This window comes from Moschus berezovskii, chromosome 19 (assembly GCF_049115385.1).
Source record: "Moschus berezovskii isolate FMDL1 chromosome 19, NW_MosBer_1.0, whole genome shotgun sequence".
NCBI lineage: Eukaryota > Metazoa > Chordata > Mammalia > Artiodactyla > Moschidae > Moschus > Moschus berezovskii.
In genome coordinates this window covers 58,832,729-58,853,368 of record NC_142478.1, presented here as the reverse complement: position 1 = coordinate 58,853,368, position 20,640 = coordinate 58,832,729, and the positions used below count along the sequence as shown (strand labels likewise).

At 44.4% G+C, this 20,640-nt stretch overlaps 1 protein-coding gene across 3 annotated transcripts in view; it reads right to left on the bottom strand.

Annotated features, from left to right (window-relative positions):
- The window catches only part of CIT (citron rho-interacting serine/threonine kinase), a 174,898-nt gene that overhangs the window by 67,358 nt on the left and 86,900 nt on the right, over positions 1–20,640 (bottom strand). For all 3 annotated transcript variants that reach the window (XM_088828200.1, XM_088828201.1, XM_088828202.1), the window contains 8 exons: positions 14,362–14,467; positions 13,323–13,466; positions 11,981–12,100; positions 5,883–6,053; positions 5,558–5,608; positions 4,738–4,791; positions 2,223–2,363; positions 453–578 (listed from right to left, as the gene is read on the bottom strand). In XM_088828200.1, coding sequence (XP_088684326.1) covers positions 453–578; positions 2,223–2,363; positions 4,738–4,791; positions 5,558–5,608; positions 5,883–6,053; positions 11,981–12,100; positions 13,323–13,466; positions 14,362–14,467 — 913 coding nt within the window. The remainder of the gene's footprint in view (positions 1–452; positions 579–2,222; positions 2,364–4,737; positions 4,792–5,557; positions 5,609–5,882; positions 6,054–11,980; positions 12,101–13,322; positions 13,467–14,361; positions 14,468–20,640) is intronic.

Here is a 20,640-nt window from a genome sequence, read left to right as displayed (position 1 = left end):
AGAAAAACAATTCTGCGTGACTAACTTCTTTCCTCTGCAAAAGCGAGGATCTGAGTGTTAGTCTTAAAGCCCTGAATCCCTACCCCCCTTTTTTTTAAAATGAGCATTTGCAATGTTAACAGTCATACAAAACTCTGCCGATAGGAGTATGTAAATCCTCCTGTAAAAATGTATTGGAGATGACAGCGTGTGCACGTTCGTATTTCTAAAGGTCAGGCGGTAGCAAACAGAGCGAAAAAAATACCATACTGATGGATCTGTTACCAGTGCTGAAAAGTCCAACCTGTAAGGTTACTCATGCTAGTCTCTGGCGTGTCATCCGCTAAGACCGCTTTCTCTTAATTCACCTGCTCGGCGGCAACCTCCCCTTTGACGGAGGGTGGCTCTTCTTCTGACCCCCTTCCCTCTGTAACCTGTTATCTTTGAACTTGCCAACCTTGGCTCCTGCTCACCAGAATTTTCTCAGCCATCTGCTGGATCTGTTGGGACTTTGTCTGGATGTCATCCTTCAGTCTGTTTTCTCTACGCTCCATGGTCTCTAGCCTCTTTACCTTGTTCTCCAGAGAGTGGCGGCGTTCCTGCAGATCGTGAATCAATCAGAGAGTTTTAATGGGGTGACGGCTGCGGGCGCGACGCCTGCGCCGAGGGAGGGGGCCCTCGGGAAGCGGACGCTCGCGGCAGGCAAGAGAGGTCTCAGGCACCCAGAGCCACGGCGAGGAAGACACGGTTCTGGAATCCGAGTAGTACTCGCTTGTGTAGGTTACAAGAGTGCATTCATTCATTCAAATATTTACCAAGCACCTACTATCTGCAAAGTAGCACACTAGGCATCTCGGAAAATACCCAGAGGAAGTCGACAGAATGCCTGCCCTTGGAAGAGGTAAGAGAAAAACAAGTAAACATAAAATGGGTGAAAAGGGGCAGAGCCATGAGGCACACAGGTATGGAGCTCTGCGGGAGGTTGCAGGCAGGAAAGAGGGCTTCGAACTGAGCAGGAGAGGGGAGGAGTCAAGGAGATGCGAGCTGTGGAGAGGGCCGATGCAGCGGGATAGAGGGGAGAGGGCCAGAGGGGAGAGGGGAGGCCTTTCAAATAAAGACGGGCACGGCAGCAACTGCACAGAGGTGGCCAGCTTAGGCCCCAGGTAGAGCACAGAGGGGCTGCGGCATAAGTTGAGTTTGGAGGAAGAGCACCTGCCCTTGCCCTGTGAGGAGGCCTGCAGAAATGGCCAGCGGGGGGAGACATTGGGAGGGGGACAGTGTCGGTGTACTGACAGGGCTGAAGAATTTGTGGAACGGCAGGGCCCAGGGAGAAGCAGATGATGTTCAGGTTCCAAGCCTGGGGTGACCACATGGATGGCGATGGTCCCGACAGGCATGAGGAGGTTGAGAAGATGAGCCAGCTTGGTGGGGGAGTGAGTTCATTCTAGGTTAGAGGCACTGTTCAGACACCCAGGCAAGATGTCACGGGAGCAGTGGGAAATACTGCCCAGACTGTGGGTGAGGGTGGCCCCAGAGAGTCGTGGACAAGCAGGTCACCACCAGCACAGTGGTAGGGAGAAGCAGAAAGCCCAGGAAAGGGGGGTGGGTAAGCCAACCATGGCACAGCTGTTCCACGGAACTGGCACCCAGGCATGGGGGAAGCTGGAGGGGAGTAAGGGGAAACGTCCCTTCTGATTCTAGAGTCTTCAGTTCTGTGCTTTTCTTTTTTTTTACAATGAGAAGACACTCATGTGTTTTCTGAATAATTATATAATTGGTTTCAACAACAACAACAACAAAGAATTGAAGGGAGAAAAGAGGCCCCAAAATACAGATCTGGGAGTTATCGACACACACAGGTCACAGCTGAAGCCTCGAAACTTACTATGTTATTATCACTGCTGGGAGGAAAAGTCAAGGAAAAGCAAGGGTACAGAGGGAAGGAAGAGAAGACCTCAGGGACAGCGTCACAGTTCACCTAGATAAACATGAGTCCACCCACACAAGTGAGTGGGTCAGAGGAAAACAAACAGGAAGGAAAGGTTTTTATCAAAACATCTTTCTACTCGCAGATTCTGTGGCAAATGCTTCTCCCCTTTGGGGAAAACGTGCCCAAGCCTCTCGGGTCCAGAGGAATGGGCGGAAAGGAAAAGTGGTTTGAACAAAGGCGAGCAGAGAGAAGGTCCCCACACAGCCAGAGGCCAGGCACTGCAGGGCCTGGGGGCTGGAGGTCCCCTGCTCACCTCGGCCTCCACCAGCTTCTTCTTTATGCCCTCGGAGGAGTCCTCGCGGCTGTGCAGTTTCTCCAGCTCACGCTCAGCCCGCTCCTTCGCCTGACGGATGTTCTGTAGCAGCTCGGTGGCCTCTGTGCTGGCTTTCACGGCCTGAAAAGAGAAGAAACAGGGGGGGTGGGGGGGTGGGAGGACGGGTGAGATGGCCCAGTTTAGACACAGAAAAAGATGAGGATCATCTCCTAAACAGGAAAAAAAAAAATCAGGTCACACTGAATGGATATTTTTATCCATTCTTCAAAAAACAAACAAACTTTTCATTTTATTCTGTATTTCATCTATTCTAAGGTACACTTATATTTTTTAACATCACTAAACTTGGAATAATGCATCCTACAATTAAAACTGACAGTGTTTTTTTCTTATTTCCTGGGGTACAGAAGATAAAGGAGTACTGGACAAACTTTAGCATCTTAGATTCAATATTTTGGAATAAATGCAAACAAAAAGTCTTGGATTTATCTGCCCAAGTATTAATGTATTTACCTCAGAGCATTAATTTTCTCCTTATTTAATCATCTCATTTGCCAACTTCTTTATGGGGAATCTCTACTATTAACTTTTATAACAATACAACATAAAAACTTTAATTTAAACCTTTAATAACAAGAAATAACTATCAGAGGGCACAACCACCATAGCGTTTGTAATGACTCAAAATTCACGTTAGGGAAGTCATTTTTTTTTTTTAATTAACCTTTTGAAGTTAATTTTTATTTGTGTCTTAACTATACTGCAGCTCTTCGAGCATCATGATGAAGATCAGACTGTAAACCACCAACTGCACATTCATTCACTTTAAATTATCATTTGAAAAAGTGAAAATGGCAAGGAAACTCTAGCTCAGAGACCCGCAAGCTGGCCAGTTTGGGAGCTGCTCCCCACATGTGCCCAGTGAGCACTGGAAATGTAGCTGGTGTGACTAGGAAATCAATTTTAAAGTTTACTAAAGTTAATTCATTTAAAAACTGAAGCAGCGTAAATGTTTTAATATCAATTCATGCCATGATGACATTTTGTATATTATGAAAACTGTATCATTCAAAGAGTTTTCACCTTTTTATAATGTGGCCACTAGAAAACTTAGAATTACATCTATGGCTGACATGTATAGGTTGCTCCCCTCTTCTACACGGGGGGCAGAGTCCTAGAAGACATGAGTCCTCACACAAACTTCTAGCTGAGAGAGGCTTTCAGAATTGAGCTCAAGAATAGGCAGGAAGGAGTCAGATGAATGGATACAGAAAAAGTGGATCAACCTGGCTAAGGAATACCATGAAGCCTCTGAAAAGGAGATCCTGCCACATGCTGCAACGTAAATGAACCTCTAGGACACTGTGCTGAGCGAAAAGAGCCAGTCACAAAAGACAAATACTGGATGATTCCACCCACAGGAAGTGTCTAAAGCAGTCAAAAGCATACAAGGAAAGTAGATTAGCAGAGGCAAATTATGATATATAGTGATATATATCATATATATATATATATATAGGATGGATAAACAAGGTCCTACTGAATAGCAGAGGGAACTATATCCAGTATTTTGTAATAAGCCATAAAGGAAAAGAATATGAAAAAGAATGTGCATATCTGTATAACTGAATCACTCCACTGTGCAGCACAGTGACCCAACATTGTAAATCAACTGTATTTCAATAAAATAAACTGACAGGAAAGGAGGGAAGGAAGGAAGGAAGAGGTTACCAAGGATGGGCATTCACTAAAGAGGTGGTTAGCATCTAACAGATAGTTTAAGTTGTGCGAGACAAAAACGTTCTCGAGATTTGCTGTACAATGGAAATACATCTAACACTAAGGAACTGGACACTCAAAATGATTAAGATGGTAAAGTCAATGTTATATGTTTTCAATAACACAACTTTAAAAAGAAGGAGGAGGACAATGAAAGGGCTCTTTTAAACACATTCACAAACCTTCCTGAAGGCCATATTCATTCTGGCCCTTTCTTCAGAGTTTCCCCTGTTCACCCAAAGGAAGGGCCATTAGCACTCACTGTGTCAGAAGTCATAAACCACACCCACCCTCCTCCCCAACCACTCGAGGACTCCTGGCTCCTCCAGGCTCCCTATGGACAGGAGGGCTGCCAACGGTCTCTGATGGAAAGTCGTCTGGGTCATGAACAAGATGTGAACCTGGTCCCCTGAAGGGAGAGGAGCCAGACTCTTGGGATTTGTCATAGTACAATTTGAACTTTGAATTGACAGTCTCACAGAGCTTGGTTTCTGGCTTATTTGTTTGTTTAAACAAATACTGTTTGACAGGTCCCAAAAGGATAAAGTATATTCAGAACTCTGATATTTTCAGGTAATAGCTCACCACCCTGCTTAATCTCCCTCAGTGCTGGGTGACTAATTCTCTTTCTTTGATCTTTTACCCTCTAGGATAGGGCAAGAAAAAGTACTTGGAAATGGGAGGTAAGTTCCCCAAAGTATCCCCTTGGGCTTACCTTTTCTAGCTTCTCTTGGAGCTCCTGAATTTTGAGCTGCTGTTCAGCATTGATCTGTAATTAAAATCCCAGGAAATAAAACAAAAGGCACATTGGTATTAAGGTCTTACTACATTTATTACAGGTCTATTTTCTTGAGGTTTCTGTGGGGGTCTTATTGTTTTCCAGTACCTACTGATGGAAAGAAGAACAGTAGCCTATCAGAGAAGCCTTTGAATGTCTCAGTGTAAACCTCCATGTGGACCATTTCTCGAGAACCAGCGACATACATACAGATGGCAAAAAAGGGAACTGAAATCGCCTGTACTTTAAAACAGTAAGTTTCCCATCTGTTTCATTGAGTATCTGGGTTTGTATGTTACTGTGAGAGGACATGACCAAAAAAAAAAAAAGAGGTGTCTTCTCCCCCTTTTAGAACCATAGCTGAAGCTAAACCTGGTCATCTACAGACTGATCATCAAAATAAACCCAGAAGAGAGTTCTCTATTCACTGCAAATATATTCTTAACCAATGACAGGCCACAGAGAGCAACATTTAAGAGACTGCATGTGTGCGTGCTAAGTTGCTTCAGTTTTGTCCAACTCTTTGCAACCCTAGTGACTGTGGTCCACCAGGCTCCTCTGTCCATGGGATTCTCCAGGCAGAAATACTGGAGTGAGCTGCCATGCCCTCCTCAGGGGATCTTCCCAACCTAAGGAGCCAACCCTCGTCTCTTGTATCTCCTGCATTGGCAGGCGGGCTCTTTACCACTAGCGCCACCTGGAAAGCCCATTTAAGAGACAATCTGCCCCAAATCCCAATACCAATAATGGAAAATACCTTCTCCAGTTTGGCATATTCTCCCACTTCAGGCTTCCCTTGATCTTTAGCCTGTAATTTAAAAGATACAACATATTGGGAACTCTCAAGAACCTAAAAATCTTATAAGACAACACTACAGGCTATACTTTCTTGGTCTCTGTGGCCAAAACGATTAGAACGATAATAAAAAATTAAGTTACCTTCTCTAATCAACACCAGGAACTCTGTAGGGCACCCCATGGCTTCTCGAATGTACACTCATTAAGCTAGGATTCCCTTTATTATTGCTAAGATCATCCAGTATTCTACCTCCAAAACTCCCTCCCAGAGGGGAGCTAGCTACCTTCATCAGTTTATGCTGACATTCTGTTGCTTTCCGCTTAAACTCTTCAGCAGCCAGCCGAGACTCTCTGAGCTCCGATTCATAGAGGTCACTCCGCCTTCTCGCTGAAACCAGGTCCTCTTCCAACTGATTCATCATCAACCTCATTTCTTCCACTTGAGCCTGGTACTCCTAAAGAGTAGGCACAGAAGAAAGGTGGACTTTAGAACTCCTGAAAGGAAAGATGGGCCGTGAAGGCGGAAAACCACAGAGAGAAGACACAGTGAAGAGGTATCAGCAGAGAATGGACCCAGAGAAAAGGTGAAAGATGCGGACGAGGGTGAGGAGAGAGAAAAGAATATTAAATCTTTCAACTGTTTTCGTGTAGATCATGTAGCACTAGTAACACCATTTGGAACACATGTGCTTATATACAGTTAGATCCTTTGAGCAAATAATACCGGAACACATGTGCTTATATACAGTTAGATCCTTTGAGCAAATAATACCGTACAAGAAGTGCAGAACCTTAAGGCCTTTGTAACACCAGAGAGCAGCAAGGGATGTACTTTAAACAATCACGATAATCTGCTTATGCAAAGCTTTCCCCCAAGGGTAATCATTTGTATAGATTTGTCCTTTAGAAGTCATATGCGCCTAACATAATTAAATATGGTACCTAGTTTTAAAATTAACCTTTCAGATGACACAAGGAGGTAATTGGAAATCTCAGTGGAGAGAATCTTGGAAGGTAAAACTCATCATGTCAGTTTCTCACCATTAATTTTTCTGGGCCCCAAACTGCATGAAGAACTTAACGATGCTCTTGAGATGCAAGTCACCCTGAAATTTGGAAGAGTCAGGAAACACTGGTTCTGGTCAAAGTAACTTGTGAGAAAGACTCCAAGGAAAGAATTACCTTGCTCCCTCGAGCAAAACCCTTTAAAGTAATCCCAACAGCCCAACCTTTCTCAAAGTGAATTTCTAAAATCAGAACATCTGCATTGAGGTTTTCCAAAACTGATTTACCATGAGAAATAAACAGTGGTTTTGAAAACCTCAGGGCAGAGCACGAAAATATTCTCTGTTAGCAAAAGTAAAGACCATGCATGTAAGGTTTAAGAATGGGCAAAGTTTATCCAATCCAAGGTGGTGGGGTGGAGGATATAAAATGAAAAAATAAAGAATTGAACTAAGACTGTCTCTGACCTTCACAACATCTAGTGATCATCTCTAAGATCTGTTCTCCCAAGAAATAACTAGAGAGAGATCCACTGAGCAAGGATATGTTTTTAACCAATAAAATGCTTTTTTTCCCCCAGTAACAGTACAGCTCCATCCCACTGTAATAGGCAATCCCCAGGTGCACACTAAAGCGAAGATGACATCCTTATGAAAATTGGCAGTTTTCATGTAAACGCATCTCTCTGTGTTAGTGGTACAGGGGAAAGCAGAAAAAAAAGGGAGGGGGGGCACAAAACGGAGCACTAAAAGCATACAGTCGCCCCTCTGTATACACAGGGGGTTGGTTCCAGGACCAAATGCAACCTGAAGTTGGTTGATCCACGCATACAGAAACCGTGGATACAGAGGGCCAGCTGCATTGTTGCTGAGGGTCAATTCTACAAGTCACGGGGCACCAGGTTTTCTGGACGAGGCTCACTAAGTGGGTGGTGCTGGGTTACACAACCAAAGGTCTTTATAAACTACTCAACAATTATCTGAACTCACAGAATAGAACATGAGTCAATGATGTGAGATGGCACACCCTCTACTTGGGGTTTTTCTAGTCCCCTTGGCCAGGGCTGTATGATGACTTATTATGACTTGCATAGCTCTGGTATTAAGCCTTCCTGGACTCCTTCCTCCATTAAAAAAATTTATATTTATATAATATATAAAGATAAAAACATTATCTACGAGAACACTTTCTTTTACCTAAAAACTCAATTTCTTTTCTCCTGATTTTAAAAACCCAAAGTACCATCGGAGCTGCCCACAAGCACAAATACCAAACTGTGGCGGAAGTGGGCAGGTGGGAGTCAGTCTTGGTCACCTTTTATCCCTGAGCTCCTTGTCTGACTTAAACTTTCAGCAAAAAGGGAATATGGTTTTTGTGTTTTGTCAGGAGCAAGGACAGAGCACTGTTTCAACACACACACACCCCCAACCCCTTGCCCTAAACATCTCTCTGTCCAGAGCTGTCAGCGCCCAAAGGGAGGAAGGCACGAATCAGGCAACACCTCTGTCAGCAATCTGAGCTCCCAGGGCACCCAGCCTACTACAGACATCAGAAAGAACTCTACTTCATTTATTGAGCCACTGTTATTCTGCCAGCTACTTCAAGGAAATCCTATACATCCAACAGCTGACCAAATCCCTGTTTCAAGAAAAATCTCAGAGATGATGATCAGGTCCATTTCCAAGGACAGCTGAGAGAGCTGTCCGAATCTCAGTGTGGGCTCAGTGCTGGTCATAGTTGAACAGGATCAGAATGGGGAAATGTGGACAACTTCAGAGTCATGCCCCAAGTCATTCTTTGGAATCGAGCTTTACAACTTTGATTGAACAGGTCCAATCAGAAGTCCTAAAACTCAAATGCCTTCTATGTTACCCAAATTTCTCTTTTTCCAAGGAGGGGGGGTTGGTGGAACCAGCAATTGCCAGTGATGGAGCATGAATCTGACTATCATGTGAGGTATCTAGGTGTTTTCTAAATTCTTTAAATTTTTGGCTGTGCCTCATGGCACACAGGATCTTAGTTCCCTGACCAGGGATTGAACCCACGCCCCTTGCAGTGGAAGCACAGGTTCTAGTCACTGGTCCACCAGGAAAGTCCCTAGGTGTTTTATTTTAAACCAAATCCAAGTACTCCATTGGGGTTAGCTAAGTAGTTGATCAGTTGCTAAGTCATGTCTGACACTGCAACTCCAGGGACTGCAGCATGCCAGGCTTCCCTGTCCTTCACTATCTCCTGGAGTTTGCTCAAATTCAAGTCTACTGAGTCTGTGATGCTATCTAACCATCTCTGTCCTCTGCCACCCCCTTCTTTTTTTTACTTTCAGTCTTTTCCAACATCAGGGTCTTTTCCAGTGAGTCAGCTCTTCACAACAGGTGGCCAAAGTATTGAAGCTTCAACTTTAGTATCAGTCCTTCCAATGAATATTCAGCATTGATCTTCTTCAGGATTGGCTGGTTTGATTTCCTTGCAGTCCAAGGGACTCCCTCAAGAGTCTTCTCCAGCACCACAATTCAAAAGCATCAATTAATTCTTCAGCACTCAGCCTTCTTTATGGTCCAATTCTCACATCCATACATGACTACTGGAAAAACCATAGCTTTGACTATATGTACCTTTGTTGGCAAAGTGATGTCTTTGCGTTTTAAAGCACTGTCTTGGTTTGTCATAGTTTTCCTTTCAAGGAGCAAGCGTCTTTTAATTTCATGGCTGCAGTCACCGTTACAGTGATTTTGGAGCTGAAGAAAATAAAATCTGTCACTGCTCCCACTTTATCCTCTACTACTGGCCATGAAGTGATGGGACCAGATGCCATGATCTTAGTTTTTTTAAATGCTGCGTTTCAAACCAGCTTTTTCACTCTCCTCTTACAACCTCATCAAAAGGCTCTTTAGTTCCTCTTCACTTTCTGCCATAAGGGTGATGTCATCTGCATATCTGAGATTGTTGATATTTCTCCCGGTAATCTGGAATCCAGCTTGTGATTCATCCAGCCTGGCATTTCACATGATGTACTCTGCATATAAGTTAAAGAAGCAGGGTGATGATATACAGCCTTATCGTACTCCTTTTAATTTTGAACCAGTCCGTTGTTCCATGTCCAGTTCTACTTTTGCTTCTTGACCCACACACAGGTTTCTCAGGAAATAGTAAGGTAGTCTGGTAGTCTCATCTCTTTAAGAATTTTCCACAGTTTGCTGTGATCCACAGTCAAAGGTTTTAGGGTAGTCAATGAAGCAGAAGTAGATGTTTTTCTGGAATTCCCTTGCTTTCTCTATGATCTAACGAATGTTGGCCATTTGATCTCTGGTTCCTCTGCCTTTTCTAAACCCAGAACGTACATTTGGAAGTTCTTGGTTTACGTACTGCTGAAGTCTAGCTTGAAGGATTTTGAGTATTACCCTTCTAGTATATGAAATGATTGCAATTGTAGAGTAGTTTAAACATTCTTAAATAGCTAAGTAGAAGCAACATGTAAAATAAACAGAGGTACAGAAATTGGCTTTGAGAGGAAGAAAGAAGAATAAATGGCAAAACTGGGAGGAATCGGCGGGCTACAAACCAAATACTAGGAGTTTACTGAAAGTATTAAACGCTTTCTCCTGGACTGCAAACATTCACTCTCACCAGGCTTCTTGAGGGTCATTTTTTTTAGTAAGTCCTCCTTCCAATGAAAAATAAAATCTGAAACGAAGAGTTTTCTTCCCCCAAAATGGAACGCTTAGCAGTCATTGAATCTAAAACTCCACATGGATGCCAACTGTGATATGAATCACAAAGGACATTTCTTTGAATTCAACCACCAGCATATACCTTTTCAAAATGTCCTGAAAATTCTATTTAATTTCAGGGAAACCAGCTGCTCCCTCTGGTGGCCAAGCACAGCTTTCATTTCCCCAGGATACCACCAAAAGCAAATTTCCAAACACGTTGAACTAATGGGAGAAAAAGAATCCTACTTCTTGAAACTTTTAGGAGGAAAAATGGTGTGGACAAAAGGGCAACGAATCAACTGTCGAAGTGGATTTTTCCAAGCTGCAGGCACAACCTTCACGATCTCTAAGTACTGTTCAGAAACCCGACGACTGGATTGCACCATTTCCTAGGCATGTTTATTTAGAATATTTTTATCAAGCAGGAGGATATTAACCAATGATTTAAAAAATATTAGGGTGATAATGAGATGCCCAAAAAAACAACCAAAATAGTAATTCTTTCTTTAAAGAACAGTTAATGAATCAAATTATTTGCAAGAGTTTCCTGCATTAGCAACTACCCAGATGGCTACGTGTGCGCTACCCAGAGACAAAAATGTTCATTTCCATCACTGTTTCCATTAGATTTTCTGAAGTGAATGAGAGTTGCCTGGCAGCTGATAATTCAGCTCTCCAATTGCTCACTGCATTCTCTTCATTAAAGTTTCTATTTACGGTTTCTTCAAAGGACAAAAAAAATCCGTGCTAAAAAGGAAACAATGAAGTAAAATAGAAATGAACCATCTAGAAAGAAAACTCTTTCAGAAAAGGAAAGGGGGAAAAAAAAAGAGAGTAGGCTTTTTAAAGGTCTGGATTTTCTTTTCTGAACACGGAGGGGAGGGCTTTATGTAGTCGAGATTTGCAGTGTTAATTCTGAAGTGGCCTTAACTGCTCAAATTCCCCTCCAAGGATACATCTTTAGATAAGCAAAACTATGAATTATCCTGGCTTCTCTCAAAAACGTAAAGTGCATCTAAAAAGCTATGAAAACATCTTTGAAAATTACTTTAATGGTCTTAAAAGCAGAAGTTGGCACTCTTTCGGAAGAAAGTTAGATGGAAAGCAATTTCAGCTTCGCAGGCCATGTGGTCTCTTGTCACAGCTACTCACCTCTGCCAGTGAAGCATGATCATCAGCCACAGACAGTGCTCAGACAGTACCTAAGCAAACGGGTGTGTCTGTGTTCCAATGAAACTTTATTTATATAAACACTGAAATCTGAACTCCATATACTTTTCACACGTCATGAACTATTCTTTTGAATTCCTCCCCCCAACTATTGAAAAATGCAAGTCATTCTCAGCTTGTGGTCATGGAAAACAGGTTGCTTGGCCAGATTCACCCCCACAGGCTGCAGTCTGCCCAACACCACTGCTTTAAACCGACACCTTTGATTGAAAAAGAGTAGTCATTGTGGGGTCCAGACTTCAAAAGGAGCTAGAACATTTATATAAGCCATGTGGAATCTAAAAAAGTTCCATTTGGAATCTGAAAGTTCCAAATGACCTACATACCTCTTTCTCCCCCTCCTCCCCTCCCTCCTTCCCTTTTTCTGTCCCTCAAACATGCCTCCCCTGAAATGAGAGGTCTGAGCTGGTGCCCTGCTCCCGGGCAGCGAGTCATACCTGTTCTTTGATTTCTTGGAGCTTCCGGCTCTGCTCTCTGATATCATGGAGGAGCTGCAGTGCTTTGTCGTCCTCTTGAGACACCTCCATCCGTGCTTGCTCCAAACTTCGCTTTAAGCTCTGCGGAAAGCAAAAATTTTTAATAGGGATGCCCCGTGCATCCTGCTCCAGTTGAAAAGATTCATTAAAGGAGCTGCAGGCTGCTTCGCAGACACCAAGATGGTTTCGGGTGACGGACCCACGACGACAGCTTCCAGTGGGTTGCTGAATTCCAGGTTTCATCCTGCAAAATCCCCTGGTTCAAGAAAACATCATCTCAAACACCTTAGGACCTCATGGATCCAGCCTGAAAGTTCAGTCACCTGTCTCCTACCTGCCCTAGCAGATACTTACTTGTATGTTCAGGACTGAAAACTACTCAGATTCCCTAGCCATGAAACCACCACTGGGATGGATACAAAGTCTCTTCTGGAATATCAGTGAGTCGAGGACTGTCAAGTATATCTCCCTTTTTCAAAGTAGCAATGACTTCATTCTCTGCCCGGGTATCATTTAGGACTCCAAGCAATCTATTTTCACCTCCTGGCTTACGTTTTCTGGACATCTTTCATCCATAAGGTTCCCTCAATGCTTCAGTAGCACTGAAATATATATCTGAAATACATAGCTGAGTAACTTCACCCACCACTGAAAGGCAGCCAAATCTGGAATGGAAACATAGCAGTTATTCTTAATCAGCCACGTCCTATAGATTTCCTCTCCCTTGTGGAAAAAACACTTGAAAAATGTGTGATTCAACTTCTCAAGACTGTACATTAAGAAACACCTGAATGAAAATTTTTAACAAGACAATGGAGAAGACAGTCTACTCTTGTGAAGGAAAGAAAAAAAAAAGTCACATGGTAAAAAATGACAAAAGGGTCTGGGTTTTAAAGCCTGAGTTTTCTTGTTGCTATGCTGGTTCTGGGTGATAGAAAGTTGATTTGGGGCAAATTCAAAACATATTTTCTTGCCCTCATTTGGGAGCTTGGTTCCTGAGGCTGATCATGTAGGACACGAAGTAGACCACAGAGGTTGGGATGGGAGATGTGAGACCCTCTGTAAGGCCATCTACGCTTGTCTCCAGGCTCCTACCTGGACTCTGAGCCTGACCTCCTGTCTCCAGGACCCCGCACCTGGCACACGCTGCTCTGCACACCACAGGTCCTGCTCGTGCGTCCTACCTCTCTATTCTCTGCCCCTGGCTGTGACGTGCCTCATGATGCTGTCATGAAACAGGATGAGACACACACGACAGGAAGTGCCACCTCCGAGGGAAGGGGGCTTTGGGGGGAAGGCTCACACTGCATTCTGTGATGTAGGTAGCAAGGTCCTGCTCCAGGAGGGATCTCTGAGTCTCAGAGGCCTTCAGCTCCACCTCCTTCTGACTAAGCACAGCCTCCACCTCTGACACTCTCCGATGTAACCGGGTCATTTCCTGCTCCATCTGAAACAGACACAGCAACATGTTAAAAAAGGCCCGTGGGGGGTTCGTTAGGAGTAATCGCGTCTCAAGCCACCTCCGAAACCACCTGGTGGTCCCGGTTGGCATTAACTCGCCAAAAGGTTGGGATGGAAATACCATGGTTTCTTCGCCTGGGAGCACACCGGTCTTCGCAAGGACAGTCACCAATGCTAAGTCACTCCTCTCATGCAAGGCTGGGTTCACACTCGATCACTTCTCTAACCCAGTAAGCGAGGAGGCCACAATCACCATTTTTTTCACCTGTTTGTTTTTTGGGTTGGGTTTGTTTTTTTTTTTGCAGATGTCAGTTTAATTTTATCCCAAATCCATCTTGATCCCCCCCATCTCCTTGCAAAGATCTAGAGGACAAATCCAGGACAGGGCAAGGAGATTTGGACTCGTCTGCACTCTTGGGAGTCCCAGGCAAGAAGTGACTCTTACGAGCTTCCAGAGAACTGCCTCTGGGCAGGAACAGTGAGCGTTAAGAGACGTTGAGCATAATCAACACAGTGGCTGCAGTTACATAGGCAGGAGTTTCTAAGGACTAGGAAGAGAGACTTCGCATCACTCAAAGCAGATGGGATGCATCTCGGCCACAGGTGAGGACCCGCGCCACCTGCCGGAAGACGCAGACATCTGGGTGGGTCATGCTGAGGAACGGGCCGCTTTATATCCAGGGCCTCCTCTGGTTAAGATTTAAAGGATTTACGGCAGCGTCAAGGCCCGAATTCATCTCCCTCTGAGCTGCCGGAGGCGCGACTTCGGCACGGGAAGATCAGGTGGCTCGGTGCCAGCGGCGGCCCCGGGCAGGTCCCTCGGCATATATTGACGGGAGGATCCTGCAGCAAGGAGGGAGGCCGGCTGTGGAAATAAATACCTTGTGACACTTGTCCTGGGAGTCTTGCAGCTCTTTGCTTTTGATAAGAAGTTTCTTTTCCATGGAGCTAGTCTTGGCAGGGGAGTCCAGACTTGACACAACAGACCTAGACGGAAGAAAACCAATGTCAAGGTGAGGGGTGGGGATGGGTCAAAATAATAATAAAAACTTTATTGTTATTATAATGAAACTACAGCAGAATTTGGGATGAGCAGATGCAAACTATTATGTACAGAATGATGGAAAAACAATAAGGTCTTACTGTAAAGCACAAAGAATAGGATATATTCAATATCCTGTGATAAACTATGATGGAAAATAATATGTGTATATATATATGTATATATGTATCACTGAGTTACTTTGCTGTACTGCAGAGATTAACACAAACTGTAAATCAACAACACTTCGATAAAATAAATGTTAAAAGAAACTATAGTAGCGACCAAGACCTGCCAGCATCCTTGGCCATCAAAAGAGCTGGCTCAAGCAGCTTCTAATGATATCATGATCACAAGGCAGAGAAGTAGATGGGACCAAGAACACTGGAAACAGGAGGATCCAAGTGTACATTCAGTTACCACTGACCTGAGGCAATAATTTGGCCTCCCTGAGCCTCCGTTTCCATTTCTAGGAGGTAGAATGATAATAAAAGGACCAACCACGACAGGAGAGAATGAGCATTAAACACACAGCATTGTGCCTGTACGGCTTCATTTACTCCTTCATTCAAGAGATATGTGCTGTGCACCTACTCTGTTCCAGAAACCTTTCCAGGCACTGGAACAGCAGCAGTCAAGACAGACACAGTCCTTGCCCTCCTGGAGCTGACACTCATGGAGGGCATGCAGAGTACATCAGGCAGACACACAAACTAAAAGGTTAACAGATGATGCCACAGAATGAAACTGGGTGATGTGAAATGACAGAGGAAATGGATCAGAGGCCTGTTTCTCTGAGCAGTGACATCTCAGCTGGCACTTGAAGAATGAGAAGGTGCTGGCCTTCCAAAGCTCTGGAAGGAAACAAGCTCCAGGGAACAGGGATAAAGGATGCAGAGGTCCTGACACAGGACTGAGTTAACACAGCAAGTGGCCACTGTTTTCAGTTAACTATATTGACCAAACTGTTGTCTATTCCATCCCTAAGCTAGCCAGGGATGATTCTGCTTCATTTTATACAAACAGGTAACACTTACTGGTTCTTCCCTGGTGGTTCAGAGGTAAAGAATCTGCCTGCAATGCAGGAGACCCAGGTTTGATCCCTAGATCAGGAATAACCCCTGGAGGAAGTCATGGCAACCCATTCCAATATCCTTGCCTGGAGAATCCCTTGGACAAAGGAGCCTGTTGGGCTACAGTCCACGGGGTCGCAAGGAGGTGGATGTGACTGAAGCGACTGAGCACGCACACACACTTACTATGTTGGGCTAAATAAAGTCCCTCCACCAAGGTGTCCACGTCCGAACCTCTGGAACCTGATGTGGCGAAGGGGGCTTGGAAGATGTGATAATGATAATAATTTTGATGGCAAGGATATCCTGGATTATCAGAGTGGGCCCAACGTAACCACGAGGGTCTTTTCAGTATGGAAGCAGAGGGGGACTTCCTTGATGGTCCAGTGGTTAAGACTCTGCCCTACTACTGCAGGGGGCACAAGTTCGAACCCTGACTGGGGAACTAAGATGTTGCATACTGCACAGTGAGGCTAAAAAAATTTTTTTAAGATGGAAGCACAGGATGGGAGGAGATGTGATGACAGAAATAGGGTCAGAGTCAGCAAGAGACTGGAAGATGCTACATCATCAGCTGTGAAGACAAAGGAAGGGGCCACGAGCCAAGGAAACTGGGCAGCCTCTAGAAGCTGGGAAAAGCAAGGAGACTGATTCTCTCCTAGAGGATATCCAAACAGTATAGCCTTGTAAACCCTGCTTCTAGTCCAGTAAAACCCATCTTGGACTTCTGACCTCCAAAAATGTAAGGTAATACGTTTGCATTGTTGTGAGCCTCTAAATTTGTGGTCACTTGTTACAGCAGCCATAGGCAGCTCATACACTTACTAAGTGCTGACTCGACGTGCACAGTTCTGTCCTAAAGCAAGGGATGTTTTAACTCTTTAGTTTCCCCAGCAACTGGATAAGACAATTTATTATCCTCGTTTTATAGATGAGGAAACTGAGCTTAAGTAACCTGCCACATGAGCAGGGAACCTAAGTAATCTGCCAGCTAATAAACTGTTTCTGCTGGTCCCAGTAGAGAACTGGGGTAGAGACTGAGGATGTACCAAATCTCTCTCTCAGGATTTTATCACAAAGATAATGTAGTGTGGCCTCCTGAGAACGTACTAGAAGGATGCTCTCCACAAGGACACACGTTCCCACACATACACAGAATTCACACACCCTGCCCTCATACCTAAAAGCAGTTAACTTTTTGTGGGTGGAGATGATAGTTCTTATTTGGGGAGGTTTCCCTCAGTGGTCGGCACCCTGGGCATGAACGCTGATACTGGTGAAGTGCAGGGCCAGAGCAGTAGCCAACAAAGGTTCTTATGCTCTGAGGGACGTATGGCAGAGCCCACTACTGCTCTGTTGTCCCATCTATGTCGCCTAACAGGGTTGCAGGAGCTGGTTGTCAGTGAGCAGTGGTATCTTACCACCAGGTCAAAGTTCTGCTTTCCAGTGCCCCACACCCTACTTCCCTAGGTCAAAGAGGTCAGTTCCCTGCAGCAACTCAGCAGCTCTCTCTCCCTGCAGCTCCTGGCCAGACGACAAGGGCTGGCATAATTGGTGCTGGCTCACTAAACCCCAATGACAGCTCCCAACACATGCCCTGGGGCAGCCAAGTGAGTTGACACCCAGAGTCATGCAGTTCTGTTCAAAATCTGACTTTGTAACTCACTCACCATGTGAGCTCTCTGAACCTGAGTTTCCTCATCTGAATAATGGGAATAATTCTCAACCTAATTCCAAGAGTTCTCATGAGGCTTAAGTGAGATAACCCAAGGGAGGTCCTTATCACTGCCTGGCATCTCATGGGGGTTCAATATGTCATCCATTCTACTATCACTGTGGTTTTATCATTACTACCCCTGCAACAGCGTGAACTGCACATGCCTCACAGGCTAAAATCCTTGCTTGAAACGGTGAAATTCAGCAGGCTGAATTTGCCCCATGCTATCATCCACATCAGAACAGATGTTGATTATTCACACAAACGAGCAATGGGAACTGAAATCCAGAAATAAATTTTTTTTTAAAACTCACTCTGGGTTAAAAATTTTAACCAAGTTCTGCTCCTCTCACTGGCCTATTTTCTACCTAAATCCAGTCAAAACACATACAAACACAAACTTACTTTTTTTAAAATCTAAGATGAAATGGGTTGCTTGAAGATATGGCCTTGAGTTGACTTTGCTATTTCTTCCTGATGCTATCCTGGTGGGTGGGCTGGATAAGAAGACCCAGACCACCAAAGGAGTGAAGGATGACCCACAGACAGGGGCCTTCTTAGTCCTTCAGTCATCAGAAGTCACCCACATGTCACTAAGTCACCCGCACTGACATGAGTCAGGGATGGCGAGAGAGGTCACAGCTCTCTAGACCTGAGCACTGAACCAGCATCCTTGGAGACAAACAATAGCATGGGTGCACGATGATGGGAGGGGAGGTGGCTCTCAAGACTTGATGACAAGTGGAGGGCAGGCTCCAGAGGAGTATAAAGTGCACCCCTATGGGTACAAAGCTCATTGCTATTCACCCAAAAAACGTGTTTCTAGGTCACTTGTTAATGGGGCCCAGGATCAGGGAGATGCTCAGGCCCTCCCCCTGCCAGCAACCACGGGAGATGACACGCCGGGCATCGGGGGGAGATGACATGCCAGCCTCTCCCCATCTCCCAAGGTCCGACTCCCTCATTCTGTTATTCTGATGCTTGACAAATGTTCACTGTTTAGCCATTCTAAGTACAGCAATTAAGGACTCTTCAGAATAAAGGAGCTAAAAGAAATCTTTTTTTTTTTAAGAATAAAAATTACATTAAAAAAAAAAAAAGCTATGGTAAGTCTGCTGTGACTCAACTCAGCTTGTAACAACAATCCCATAAACAGTCACGGGGCTGGAGGATGAGGACAGAAGGGGGAAGGAAGCCCCTGGTCTTCAGCTCGGCTACACATTAGAATCACCTGAAGAACTTTTTAAAAATTACTGATGTTGGGACATCCCTGGTGGTCCGATGGCTACGACGCTGGGCTCCCAAAGCAGGTTCAATCCCTGGTTAAGGAACTAGATCCCACATGCCACAACTAAGACCCAGAGCAACCCAATAAATAAATAAAATTATTGGTGTCAGGCAGGAAAAACACTTCGTGTGACACTGCAGTGGTGCATACATGTTATTACGTGTGTGCGTGCTCAATCGTGACTGATGCTTTGTGACCCCATGGACTGTAGCCCACTAGGCTACTATGTCCACTGGGTTTCCCAGGCAAGAACACTGGAGTGGGTTGCCATTTCCTGCTCCAGGGGCTCTTCCCAACCCATGGAACGTACACCACCAGGAGTGAACCCTAAGGTACACAGGGACTCTGGGTGATAATGACAGCTCATTGTAGGTTCATTCTGGTGGGGATGCTAACAATGGGGAGGCTGTGCATAAGTGGGGGTAGGGGGTGAATGGGAAACCTCTGGACCTCTTGTTAATATTGCTATGAACCTAAAACTGTTCAAAAAAAAAAAAAAAAGATATCCAGGGCCCAACTAGAGTAATTAAATCAGAGACAGAGAGACTGGGAGTGGGGCCCAGGCAACGCCATTGTTATCAAGCTCCCGGGTGAGTTTAATGTACAGACAGGCTTGAGAACCATGGTGCTAATTAGAACAAAGTGTGTGTGATTTAAGGTCCAGGTATTTAAAGCTCACAGCTTGACCACCCCCAGTATTTGGTTCCCAGTGACACTTTGGTCAGGCAATTTATTACTGGTGCATTTTGGTCATTCTTTGAGTAGAAACACAGTTTTGAAGTTAATCATGGTGAGCAATGAATTTCAAGAAAATGTACAGATTTCAGACAATGATTAAAGACCACTCCTATCCCCTCGTTCTTAATAAGGCAACTAAAATATACCATTTCCATGAATTTCTAAGAAGGAACTATACTAGACACAGGTATGGCTTAACTTAACGTTATTTTTCATGTAGACACTTAAGCCAATTAAATGACAGGTGGTAATGGTAAGTAAGCTCTCAATATGTATTTCTTTCTCTGCTGGTCTAAAATCATCCTGAAACGTACCATTGCATGAAAGGTAGTAATAGTTAAAGAACTGATGCTACTCTTGCTTTAAGAGAAGGAAAGTACAAAAAGTCCTGTAATTGGCTGTAACTCTAAAGTTATGAGAGATGCAGACAGACTTGCTGTAAAGAAATTATACATTTCTGTTGATCATGAAGTGGGACACGATCTACCTGCTAACTTAAGAATTGCCAGAATTCTCCTCTGTTCTCAAAATTCTCAAACTTCAACAGACACAGGCATACCTTGTTTTCTTCTGTGTTGTTTTTTTTTTTTTGCTTGATTAAACTTCACAGATACTGAGATTTTTTACAATGAGAAAGTCTGTGGCAACCCTATGTTAAGCAAGTTTATTGGCATTTTTCCAAGAGCATTTGCTCACTTCCTGTCTCTGTCATATTTTGGTAACTCTCACAGTTTTCAAACATTTTCACTACATTATTTTGTTACAGTGATCTGTGATCAGTGATCTTTGATGTTACAATTGTAATTTGTTTGGGTCACCACAAATCATACCCATATAAGACAGTGAACTTAATACATGTTGTGTGCCTTCTGACTGCTCCCCCTACTGGCCTTTCCCAGTCTCTCTCCCTCTCCTCAGTTCAGTTCAGTAGCTCAGTCGTGTCCGACTCTTTGTGACCCCATGAATCACAGCACGCCAGGCCTCCCTGTCCATCACCAACTCCCGGAGTACACTCAAACTCATGTCCATCGAGTCAGTGATGCCATCCAGCCATCTCATTCTCTGTCGTCCCCTTCTCCTCCCACCCCCAATCCCTCCTAGCATCAGAGTGAGTCAGTGAGTCAACTCTTCGCATGAGGTGGCCAAAGTATTAGAGCTTCAGCTTTAGCATCAGTCCTTCCAATGAACACCCAGGATCGATCTCCTTTAGAATGGACTGGTTGGATCTCCTTGCAGTACAAGGGAGTCTCAAGAGTCTTCTCCAGCACCACAGTTCAAAAGCATCGCTTCTTCGGCGATCAG